Here is a 13,309-nt window from a genome sequence, read left to right as displayed (position 1 = left end):
AGACCTATTTAGATCCCAGATTTTAAGTACAGAAGGTTAGTTAAAATCAATTTGTTGGCATATGCTGGTTTTCCAGAAAACCAGTAATGCCAGTGGTAATTTGCTGACTATATTTTCACCTACCATAATATTTACACATACCATTTGTAATGGCTTTTATTGTTTAATCTCCACTGCATTTCAGTATTGGATACTACAGAATTACAGTTATTTAGCAGGCTATAAATAACGTAGTTGGCATGTGCAATTGATATTTAAAATGTCTTACAACAACTGTAAAAGCCTCATTACAGACTAGCAAATCATTTCTAACAAGCAAGTTCAACTGACAAACACCAAAGTAAACCTGCAGTCTATGCTGCAAGCATGTTTGTTTTATTTAAATGATACACATTTAATGCAGTGTGCAATGGACCATCGGTACAAACTTTATTAAACGAGAAAGCGAAGTTCCAAAGTAATACGGTAACTGTGAAGATTTTGAAAATAAAACTGTAGTATTAAAAATAAAAGGAATTCTCAGTAACAACAGAAAGAATAGCTTACTTTCCCCTCCCCCCCTCTATGAGCTAGTGTCCAATTTCTTCTTTTCTGAACAGCTGTATTATCCAACTTAAGTTGCTCTGCTAATTTCAGTCCCACAAGGACTAACTTGGAAGGCAAAAAAGTACTAGAAAAGATCAATTTGCTGGGAAAGATCAAATGAGAAAACTGTGGGGACAGCACCAGGTCACAGTATGAAGAACTAAGCAGACCTGTTCTTCATTAACTTAAGCTCTCTTGGGATGTCACACACTACCTGTCCATACGCTTATTGAACCGCCTAACCCTCATCTCTGTACCATTCTTCTGGGCCCAAGTGAATCATATCCTGCTGCTGACAAGTTAGCAGGGGACTGCGGCTGCAACATGAAAGTACTTTTCTTTCTTGTCTAAATCAGGCAGATTTTTGAAAAGAGGACACAGCACTGACTCGTGACATGGCAAGATGAAATGAGAGGTCTGGGCTGGTCTTCGAGCTGTGTAGATAAAAGTAATCAAATGACACTCCTGGAATGCAAATTGGCATTCTTGACTGCAGCAATTGCACAACCATGAAACATCTCTGACAGCAAGCAAGATTAGGACAAAATGTTATGTAAAGCACTGAACTCAAAAACTCACTAGAAAATTCAAACAGTAACATTTACATTTTAATATAGCGATAGCCATCTCTGCTTTTGTCTATTTCTTTACTTTGTTTACTGCAATTGCATACTCATCTTTCTCAAATGCCTCAAAAATAAAAATGTAATGCAATTAAAGGCATAGATCTGCTCCTAAAAGTTTTTTCCCCTAAAATGTCACACTGTTGTATTTTTCAGAAAACAGAGTACCAAGGCAGGGCTTTTCTATTACATGTGTGCTTAAGAAACACCTTCACAATCCTAGGTCTTAAAAGCAGTTTCAAAATTTGCTCATGACAAATAGTTTATAATTTACACATAGACTTTTCTACATGTGGATTAGCTAAAGATGACTAATTTGAAATATTTAGTAAATCTTAAAATTCATGTGCTTTAGGATTTTAAAGCAGAACATACATAGAGCTAGTTGGCTCATTAATACTGGACAGTTTAAAATGAAACTACAGTGTATCAGAGAGCACATATGCCCCATTAAATTTCAGATTAGAAAATCCTGCCATTTTTAAGGGCAAGGAAAGTTCCACATACTTTTGCAGGAACCTGGTATTCTTGTGCAAATATGCTGATCAGTCTTATTAAATATTACTGTCTGAAATGAACTCAGTAATTAAACTGTGAACATTTGTCCTCTGAAGCTATGGTAAAAATGCTACCTGTTTTATAATTTGTCTATAGAGATGAGTTATAATATAGAAGGGGAAATGGAATATAGTGAGAAATACAAACCAAATTCCACTAAAAAAAAAAATTTCAACAACTATATATACAGCTAACATACAGATTAAGAAAAGAAATAAGTAATATTTTGCTTTGATATCATACTTTAAAAATAGCTTCACACCATTTTAACCATAAGACACGCAGAAAAGACGCTTGTTGCCACTTTAATCCTGGGAACACCAGATTACTACATGATGTCTTTTGTGCATCAATTTTACAACAGCTTGACTCTAGGGTAAATGGGAACCATCATAAATCGCATGCTGCTTTCAAAACCACTTTAATTTCTGTCAGTGTTACTGTAACCACAGTCCTGGGCACATGCTGCTTTTTCCCCCTCCCTTTTTTTTTTTTTTTTTTTTTTCTTTTTTTCTCTTGTTGTCTACATTTGACAGTTGCATCTCCTACACTCCAATTGTGGCTTTGATCACTGAAACAAGACATGTCATGTTAGGGAGAGAAGGGAAAAATACAAACCCTCCATCGTAAACTCCATTCACACAGACATTCTCCATCTACAGTTTGATAACTGTACATACATACATACACGTATGCATGCAGAAACTTACACATATATAAGTAGACAGAGATATATATACACACTTGTGTATGTATGTGTATATTCAAAGCACACAAGACAGCTCTGTAACATCCCTGGAGTGAGGTGACAAAAGCTGACTGAAAGCAGAGCAGTAGTCAAACAGGGACTGGAAACATACTACTTCATTGAATATGGGATGATCACCGCTCATCACCAGCTGAGGTCAATCCATGTGTTAACGTGAACAGTTACCATTCTGCATGTTAAGTGTAGTCACGGCTTAAATGAGCTTGTCTTTCTCAGCCGTTTAACCTATCCTCACATCACAACCCAGACAAACGGACTTCAGTTAAATGAGGTCCTTGGCCACTTCGACTTTTAATTTTTAAATCAAAAGTCCAAACCCTGCTTTGCAGAACCCCTACTGTAAAGGAGACGTGCGTGTACACAGCACATGAAATAAGCAGTAAAAGACTTCTTCAAAGTTGGTTTTTAAGGGGCTCCACCTTCTCCTTTACAGTTAGGGCATCAGCATAATTCTCAAAGTTCTGTTAGCAATCGCTGATTGGAGAGGTGCAAACTGCAAGCACATGCACAACAAAAAAAGAGTTTCGGAGGGAAGCAGGATTTACACTCCTGTCTCCCTGCCCCAGGCGATGTTTCACACGCGAACACAGAGCTCCTTCCCGCTCTCTAAGGTTACCTTTACATTGTGTGCAAACCGTGCTCATTTCCGAGCAGAAGGTGGTGGCCAAAATAGATCAGACCACCGTAGGTCCGACTCAACCCCACTCCACCTTCACTCTCCCGCCCTCCATCCGCAAACACTTTTTTTTTTTTACACTAGCTCCTCATCTTTACTGAAAGGAAGGAGGCGGTAAAAAGCATGTGCCCGTCCCAATTCAACCCCCCAAACTCACTTTAAGTTTAGCACAACCTCTTAGACCCCTTTCCAACCCCCCCCCCCCCCCCCAATCCACGCAGCAGAGAGCTGATATATTTATTTATTATCTCCCTACTTCGCCTTGCTTTTTCCTTTGAAGGCTGAAACACACCGATAGCAAGCAGGGCTGCTTGTGTTACTGCACAATTTATTAATCAAATCAAACCAAAGTAAAGGCTAGAATGAAAACGAAAGGCTGCTGGAAACTTCTTACCATCTCTGCATGCTGGTTGTCAAGTGCACCCCCTGTCTCTCGATCTCCTCTCAGCGGCAGTGCCTGCACCCTTCTTTAGCCTCTGGGCTCTCAGCACTACACTCTCTCTCTTTCCCCCCTTCCCTTTCTCCTTCCTTCTCCCCCCCACCCCCCCCCCCAGGTGATTTGAAGTAAAAATGGAAATTTAAAAAAATACTTTTACGATCTCAAAAAAAAAAAAAAAAAAAAAAGGAAAAGGAAAAGAAAAGGAAAAAAGGAAAAAAATTAAATGGAAATGAAAACCCAAACCAAAACAAAAAACCGCGCAACTAACCAACACAAAAAAAAAAAAAAAAAAAAAAAAGAAAAGAAAGCGAGCAGCTGCAGCAGCAGCGACAGACTCTTTCTCCCCCCCCTCCCCCCCACCCTCTCTCTCTCTCTGACTCTCTCAAAACTTCAGCCCCCAAAGTTCAGCCGGAGCAGCAGGGAGAAAGAAAGAGAAAGAGCTTTCAGCGGAGAGCTGGAAGTGATGGGAGGAGGGACCCAGGTTCGGGTCAGAGCCTCCACAGGTTGGTTTGTTGTTGTTGGGATCTTTGGCTGGGGAAGGGGAGGCGGTGGGGGGGGGGGGTGCTGTGAGCGGGTCCGAGAGGGCAGCGCTGCTTCCTTCTAACCCCGCGCTCTCGGGCCAGGGCGGCAGGCAGGCAAGCAGAAGGGGTTTGTTTTTTCACACACACACACCCCCGACTGCTCTTTCCCCTTCCCTCTGCCTGCTCCCTCCCTCGCAAACTTTCTGTGCCAGGCGGGGGCCGCGGCAGAGGCCGCCCGCGCCCAGCTGTCAAAAACACCCAGCGACCGCCGCCAACTTTGTGGCGAGGGCGGCCGGCGGCGCCGCGCGGGGCTGCCGCCCCTCTGCCTCCTCTGCCCCCTTTCGCCTTCCCGTCCTCCGCCCCGCTGCTCCTCGAGCGGCTGCAGTCCCTCCCGCTGCTTCTCTTCCTTATCGGCTCCAGGCGCTGCTGGAGCGAGCGAGAGGGAAGGCGGCAATGCGAAAGAAAGCTGGAGGGAGGGCTGAGAGGGGGCAGAGAGACGGCGGAAAATGGAGCGTAGCCCAGAGGAGGGGGTAAGGAGACGGAGGGGAAGAGGGAAGAGCGTTAGAAAGGAAGGGAAAAGTTAGGCGAAGTTTTTGCTCGTGGTGCCGGTTTCCCGCTTCCCACCCATTGCTCCATCAGCTCCCAGGGCTCTGCGGCGGCGGCGGCGGCGGCTGCTGCTGCTCGGTGTGGGATCTGAGGAAATATTTTGTAAAAGGGTGGGATTTTTTTTTTTTCCCTTTTTTTTTTTTTTTTTTTTTTTTTTTTTCCTGTGGAGGGAGGGGGGGGGCGGTAAGGGAGGCGGGAGGAGGTGAGCCGTCACGGTTGTACGTTCGCAGGGAACAGACAAGAGTCACATCTGTGTGTGACACGGAGCCAAACCGAGCGAAACCCTGCCCCGGCGGCGCCGTGCAAGCGCAGCCGCCGCCGCGGCCCTGACTGGGTGCGCAGGCACGCGGCGGCCGGCCGGGCGCGCTCCCGCGGGGGCGCGGGGCGGGACGTTCCGCGCCCTCCCGCGGCCGCCTGGCGGACCGGAGCGGGCCGCGCCGCTCCGCACGGGGCCGGCGCACGGCGCCGGGCACCGCGCTGCCCACCGTCAGTCCCCCTGTCCCCTCTGAAGCCTTCCCTTACCGGTTCGAAGCGCCGGTCTCCACGCGAGCCCCGCCGGCGGCGCCGAGGGGGTGGCGGAGCCGACCCGCGTCGTACAGGGGCTGCTCGGTCGGGGGAAGGTGGCTGAGGGCTGTCAGGCTTCACCTGCGGGGACAGACAGCCCGGCCCGGCTGTCCCTCGTGTCCGGCCTGAGAAGGCGCTGAGGGTCACCAGTGCGGTCAAAACCGGCTCCCCTCGTCAAGGCGCCGTGTAAACACGAGGTTTATACACGAGGTTTAAACACGACCGGACCGTTAAAAAGTGAACACGAGGAGAACTTTCCAGGCGATGTGAAACACAGATAGGACATTTTGCTCCTTTGTGGTGTGGCTGGACACTAAGATGACCTAGCAGGAACTGAGAAAAATTGAGAGAAGAGGGGAGGTAGCCGTCTGCAGTCCTGATTTTTCCTGCATCTGCTATGGACTGAACTCACAGTAAGCTTGCTGTAATGAACGGCATGTCCCCGGGAATTGCCAACTTCCCATGCTTGTTACCATATTTTGGCATCTTTGTTACTTATGTGTTTCCTATGCCTGTCAGAAGAGAGAAGGGTAAGTTATCTGTATTAGTATCAAAACTAGTTTTTCATCAATCCCGATGTAATATATCTCAATGTCTGTGAAAAATTCTTTTTGTTTTCTGGGTATTTGTCGGATACCTTGATTAAGTATAATATATAATATCAGTTTATGGACAGGTTTGCAGTGTCCACACTTCTTAGTTTTGATCTTTGAGGGCATGTTTCAGGCTCTAAACGAAGATTCAAAAGGATTTTGCGTTCATCAGGATTTTGGGTTTTTTTTTTTTATACAAGTACCATGACCAATAAAGATTTTTGAGTAATTTATGGTCGTTCTAGATTAAAAAAAAAATAAATAAAAAAAAATCACGAGACTAATTAAGCCATGGCTTGGTGTGTTTTCTGTCAAAGGGGAGAGATAAGAAAAACCTTGTTAATTATTTCAAAGTCACATTTTATCGTACATAAAAACGCATTTGCCCTTTTGAACCAGGGAAGGGCCAAGAATTTGCCAAAAAATTGTGTTCACACAGCCCCCTCGTGGTCAAAGCCTTCAGAGTCTCACAACCACCTCTACTCACTCGAGGGAGGGAAGGGTCAAAGCAGGCCAATGCAAATTAAAAATAAAGTGCTGCAACCTTGGCAAGCAAAAGGAATGGTCACCATGCCCATTACAAGGCTAATCTTCACCGTGCAGCTTCCCCAAAGTGAATCAAAGATTATAATTGGTTACAGCTTTATGATAGGAAAGTATTAGAGTAGGTAGATGGCCACTCAACTAAATTTAAAATCAGATTTCCTTTCTGCTTTGGAAAACTTTTTTTTTTTTTTTTTAAACTGGGGCTAAGCATTTGAAGGATGTATCTCTATATGCACTAAATGAGTAGTTTACATTGATAATAACCTATGGCAACAAAAAAAAATAATTAAGCTCTGTAACTGTAGCACAATCATTAATAGCTCCCAGTTACATTATTTTTAAAGACTCAAAGTAATTCTATATGAAAACTAATAAAGCTTCATAGAGTTACTCCTTTGTTATCTTGCTTGACATTTGATTCAGCATTTTTAAACCTGTTTTTTTTGGGGTTTTTTTTCCTTCCATCTGTCCATAAGCAAATTTCTTTTGTATTGGCAGTATATTACAACCTCCTGAAAGCTGATGTTGAGGTAAAATGGCTGGAGGCAAGCTGGCTGTTGGGAGTTCTGATTCTTGGCTTGACAATGTGGAGTTACAGGACAAACACTGTGGAGTAGGACACTTCTGCTTATAGGATCAGTACCAAAATAACTAACTGGTGGCATTTGAATACATAACATCATTAGTCTTCAGACTCAACGAGCTCCAAGTTTTCCTGAAATTTTGCAATTTCCAAAGTTCTGCTTTCAGTCACATATACAATAGTATTTTAAATTTCCATTGAGGTATTGCTTTTAAGTTTGTCTACTGTGTAGTAAATGCTGAGATAAAGCTAAAAAGATAGTGCCCATATTAAAATACTATACCATCCACATCTACAGTACCTTTTGTTTCTTTATACTGCTGCATTGACTGTGAAATCAGCACATCATTGATATTGTGGGAAATTATAACAACATACCTTTACTTGCAGTTCAGTGTCAAAAAAAAAAGTGTGCAGACTCATGGTGTGTCACAGGACTGTCTTATGACTTCCCGGAGTGTTTAATTACCTTACATTTTGGATATTATATGCAAGGTTTCAGAGAATAAGTGCAGAGCCTAAACTTTTATTTGCTTCTTAGTCTAATGATATTTTTTTTATTAAGAAAAATGTCTCTAACAATTTCAGTCTCATCAAGAGAGATCTATAAACAGCAAGTCTTTCTCACTGTAATTTTCTTTCAAAACTAAATATGACCACCATAAAGAATTAGTAGTATTCCTTGTCTGAGATTCATTAGTGTGAGCAAAGTTAGAAATTAAAATAATTTTCTTCAGGGTTTTTTGTGTTTGTTTGTTGGGGTTTGGGGGAGGTTTGTTGTTTTTTGGTTTTGGGGAGGGCTTTTTCATTTGGTTGGTTTGGTTTTTTGCTTTTGGGGTTTTTTTTGGTTTGTTGGTTTGTTGTGGTTTTTTTCCACAGATTGGAGCACCAAGCTATTGCAAATTAGATTCTGAGTAGTAACTGCAACTTTAAAAGAATGGAACCTTAATTCATCTAAATTGTGATGTCTCCAGAGTGTGGTATTTCTCTGCTGTCTTGATCGTATTTCTCATAGAAGGAATATATGCTTCACTTGAATCTTGTCCATTTTGCTAACCTGAAGGTGTGGTCCAGGCAATTTTCCCACAGAGCAAACAGAGGTGAGGTGGCACATAAGGCACCAGTACTGAAAGGGACTATAGTAAGATACCCAAGTGAAATCTTCCATATTCTGGTGGGTGGCAAGCTAAGACAGAGCACTTCCAGTGAATGGTATAATTGAAATATAAATGAAAAAAGAGTTTACTGATAGAAAGGCTCTCCAACAGAAAAATTATTCCCAGTCCTGGAAAGGAAATCTGTTTTCTGTAATCCACAAGTTGTACTGTGGCAAAGAATTCATTCCAAAAATACCCATCAATATTTTGGACCAATGCCATCATGAAATCATAATCTGATTATTCATTTTATTTAGGAATATTGTGCCATCTGTATATATACTGAACATTTATATTAAGTTCCTATATTAAGTTGCTAATTGTTACTTACAACAACTGGCCCGGTTTATAGTGTGACTTACAAAAGATAGGCTCCTACTTTATATTAGAGATTCTTCTTTTCTCTTTTTCCTTTTAATTTTTTCCCCTCTTTTTAGGCACTTCTGTTTGAATTTTATACTAGTTATTATGATATTTAGGAGAACTTCAACCATTGTTAATAATCTGGTTAGAAGAGAATATATGAGCATTTATTATAAAAAGGGTCTAAAAGTTTCTTAGGCAAACTATCATTTCCTGATGGAATTTGTAGTTTGATCTTATGTTGGCAGAGTATCAAGGATGCTACTTTTGAAGGGGTTCACCTAAACATAGCTCTGAACCTCAGGGGCCTGAGATAAGATGTGGAAAACTAGGGACCAACTGTAAACATTTGGTTTAAAGTCAGTTGTACAGGATCACATGGGAGCTTAGAGGCAGGGCTAGAATCTGAGTCTCCAGGATGAAGCTTGACTGCTTCATCTGCTTTAACCCTAGTTCTGTCTTTCTGTCTTGTTCATCACACACCTTAAAACTTCAGCTGTAAATTAACCAGTAATATTAGGAAAGAAGCTCCATTCATTATACAGGCAGTCTGCTTAGAGAATGTCATTGTTTCTCTGTACTTGATACAGACACAGGAAGAAAACAGTACACCATCATACAATTTCAGATGCTGTGTACTCATCACATCAAAGGGCTGAAATAATATTGTGTACACACTTGTAATGATAACATTTCTTAACTTCTGAGCATATAACTTTCTAACCCCTGCTAGCCAGCTGTCAAAATTCAGTATGAAGCTCATGAAACTATGTCGAATAACAACATTGATACTATAGTATTCTGGGTCAAAAAGTATTTTTGTCATGGAAGAAGTGAAGTAAGAATAGCTAATTATGTTTCCTTTGCCTGATGCACAAAAATATTGGAGGTGTTTCAAAGCCTTTCCAGCATTTCAATGTTTCTAAGACCTTCAACTGATAATGGTGGCTTTGGGGACTGAAAAAAGGTTGTCTGCAACATATCCATCTTTTTTCTTTTTGTACCATATCCTCTGCACCGAGTATTTTCTAACAATCTTTTGGAGGTTGTTACCACAGTTTGATTTATCCTAAACTTTCCCCAAAGTGTTAGCAGATGTTCTTTAAGACAAATATGCTTCCAGGACTGTGTGAGCTCAGCTGAAAGAATATATATTAAAAGAAATAGATATAGATGTTACTTTGTAGTTCTCCAACAGTTTTTGTAAGGGACACTAGAAGATTTTTAAACATAAGCAAAGAAAAAATGCTATTCAACTATTCAACTATTTAGCTTTAGAGATGAAAGGAATACAGTGTTGTGAGTTTCAGCAACTCACTTATAGTAGTAAAAAAAGTAAAAATAAATGTTTTGGATCTGTTTGGTAGTTCTGTTATCATCCTTTCTCCAATAAGGATACATATGTTTACATTTAAGACCTGTCTAGATTGAAGTTTCTTCTTGCTCTGTTGTCACTTCCAATCTTTGTCCATCAAAATTGTTTTCTGTAACTTAGTAATTGCTAGTCAGAGACCACACGTAGTGTTCTATATGCATTCTGGAATATGTTTCAGCTTATCTCATGTAACACTTGAGAGTATTTTTCCCAAGTGAATCTCAGTGTTTTTCAGTTCTCTTAGTGTTTTACCATTTGTTTTCCTTATATTACACCAGTCAAAAGTGATTGCCTTGGAGAGTTAGTTGTGAGTACGATGGGAAAGTCTCTCTTTTTTCTTACCCAATTTAACTGCTTTTGTCTTGAACTCTAATTGTTGATGGGATTTTACTTATTTCATCCTGATACCTTACAACGAATATTTGTGCACTTAGCTTGATCTCATAAATTAGTTTTAACAAATAAAATGCCCCAGTCAAAGCTAATAGTGATTGGTGGTTCAGTATCTCGAAAACAAAAATGTCAAATATGATATGGCAGGGCAAATCACAAAATCTTTCACACCTAGTCTTGAAAGATTTCTGCTAAGACTTCGCTACTTCTAGAAAAAATATTTTTTCTGCTATTCCCACCTTGTTTAAATGGTGACTTAATATGGGTGTGGCAACCTAAGCTGAAGTACAGACCATTAAGGCAGGCTTTAAATAAGGTGGCATCAAGATTCCTCATCCATCATAACTTCTCTATTCTGTTTTATTTTTATGTTTTAATAATTGCTTCAGACATTGCAATGTTTGATCTTCATGTCAAGAGAAAGAAAGTAGGAGAATTGACAGCTTGATCCTTGCCTTCTTAAGAAATACTAGCTTTTAGATTTTGACATCTTCTAGCAGTGGATTCAACTACACTAATAGCAGATACTTAATAGGTCTTGTTAGAACTTGAGCTTGATTGTAATCTTCACATCCAAAGAACTAGTTAGAATACTAGTTATGTTTTTATTGTAAACACTTTGTTGGGGATATCTAATAGACTTTCTGTATTTGTTCATTTTGGTGAGGTACATTTATGAAAATAAGCTGTAGACTTCACTATTGGCATTACTTTAAACCCTAGGAACCTGGAGAAAATAGGAAATTTAAATATTGTGTCCAAAAACTGGTTTCCTTTTTAAAGTATTTTTCATCCGTGCACTTCTACCACTGGATCATGAGCCAAATACTGTTTGCAATTGACAGTGCTATCTAGATAGAACTCTGAATTTCCTTCGTTTATTGGCTGCTCCACTTTCAGTTAGTCTGATTTCATATCCAAAGTGTTGGTCTTTGACCTTGAGCCAATTTCTCTATATATGTGGCCCCACCACTCTGTGTGTGTGTGTGTGTGTGTGTGTGTGTGTGTGTATGAAATTAGAGGGATTTATTCCATGCGTGTGTGGATGGATAAGGAAAATAAGGGAAATAGTGAATACTTGTATAAATGGATCTTTTTGAATACTCAAAGTATTTAACTATTTTAGTGTCAGTTTAAACTTAATGTGCGGGTCTTTCAACATTGGTAGCTTGTAGTTTGTAGTTTAACTTAATTATGCAGGGCATGAGAGTCTTTCAGTCAATATTTGATTTCAAGGATATAAAAATGTGACTTTCTACTATAAAAGTTAATTGTACTTGTGTAATTCACCCTACCAGTTCTATTAAGAAATACTTCTGTTCAGAGTAGAACTAGAGATGATAAGAAGATGGCTCTAAGGAAGAAACAAAGGAAGTTATCATTTGAAGGACTGCAAAAAACTGTTCTCTCTGAAATACTCTCGCAGAAGCAGTGGCTATTCTTGGAGTATAACATTGAGTCTGTAGCAGCTGAGATTTTCTTTGTAAAATTATGCTCTATACAGTGAACAGTTTATTTTAGTTGTCTTGTTTGTGATTTCTTGGCATACCTGAAAAGCTTTCATGTGCATGTATCCTCTATTATGCATTCTGTAAATTAATACACTGTGTACAAGCTAAAGCCATTTTACGTTGGATACATGTAAATAAAATAGGTTATCAGCACTCTGTTTGCCTTTGTGATCTAGACAGCATAAATTTTAAGTTTCAAGAAGTTCTACAACCTGTCCCAAGCCACAGAGGCAACATCGCTTCACAGCTCACTTTGATTAAGTTTCTTCTGGCTGACCTGTTACTGCAAATTAATTGTTATTGCACTGGTAGCAAATACATTGCTACTGTAGAAGAACTACCAACAAGCTGTGACATAATAATTACGACAACCCTTACAAAGTTGTCAGTTCTCTGTTATCCCCAGTTCAATGTCATGTCTAACAAAAAAAAGAAAAATAGTTAAAATATCAGGTTTGCTACTCCTAATCATAAAGTTAACTACCAGATTCTTCAGATAGCATAGCAGGTATGATTTTGTGGGTTTTGATGGTGTGCACAGTACATGAATCCAAGCTTTATTGTCAGTGCTTTCCATAACATTGTTGCTATCTCCTTTTCCAGTCTTTAATAATATAAGACAGCTTAAGATTTCAATATGTTTTCTTCTCTTTTTTTTTTTCCCTACTCCCTAAAAGTTTAAAGAATGGTTGACATACAGTCCAAGTCACATTTTTTAGAAGGAAACTGTATAGTCTACACTTCTCTCATTCAATTCATGTATTTCTTTTAAAAGACAAAAAAATATGTCCTAGTTACTTCTTCAGCTTCTTCTGTGACTTTATTGCTTTTACAGACCAGCCACAAAGACACATACACATACATGAAAACATTGCTTAGTGCCTTGTAATAGGTGTTGACAGAATTGAAACAATTGCTGTAAAATTAGAGCTAAAACAAATGCTATATTTGAAAGAAAGGATGCTCTTTAATTGGAGTGCCCCATTTATGCAGAGGAAAGGCATAAACATCTGGTCCTTCATGTATAGTTTTAGGAGGCATTTAATCAGGAAATCTGTGTAGAAGCGTACTACTAGATACCTTTTTCCAGACTCCAGGAGAAAATACTATTCATCAGGAGTGCAACTAGCTAAAAGTCTCATTTAGCAACAAAGGACCATAAAAAAAAAAAACATAACAAACAACTTCTGGGCCTTAAAATATTTAATTCTCTCTTTGTCTTATTTAAAACAATTTAACTTTCAGCCTTTAAAATATTTTTTGAATTATTATAAAGGCTAGGCCAATTATATAGGCTCTAAATTTATTTTCTTAAACCAGGAAAAGTAAATTCTTTAATATAAAATACCTATAGGTTACTGCTGTCACACCTTGTACATGAAAACAAGTATATTGTGGCAGTGAGTAGGACACACAAATCTCTCAACCTCACTACTGTGTATGACAA

At 39.7% G+C, this 13,309-nt stretch overlaps 1 protein-coding gene across 4 annotated transcripts in view; it reads right to left on the bottom strand.

Moving 5' to 3' along the window:
- The window catches only part of BNC2 (basonuclin zinc finger protein 2), a 340,849-nt gene extending 335,907 nt beyond the window's left edge, over positions 1–4,942 (bottom strand). For 3 of the 4 annotated variants that reach the window (XM_086867609.1, XM_086867611.1, XM_086867608.1), the window contains exon 1: positions 3,606–4,266. In XM_086867609.1, the coding sequence (XP_086723735.1) occupies positions 3,606–3,608 (3 nt within the window). In that variant the 5' untranslated portion in view covers positions 3,609–4,266. Of the gene's footprint in view, positions 1–3,605; positions 4,267–4,795 lie in introns of those variants that run through there. The other variant, XM_086867613.1, reaches the window with a different exon arrangement.
- Positions 4,943–13,309: the final 8,367 nt, after the last annotated feature.

Source organism: Cyanistes caeruleus, chromosome Z (genome assembly GCF_971803275.1).
Source record: "Cyanistes caeruleus chromosome Z, bCyaCae1.hap1.1, whole genome shotgun sequence".
Taxonomy (NCBI): Eukaryota; Metazoa; Chordata; class Aves; order Passeriformes; family Paridae; genus Cyanistes; species Cyanistes caeruleus.
Note: the sequence above shows the minus strand (reverse complement) of the source record. Positions and strands in the feature narration are given on the sequence as shown.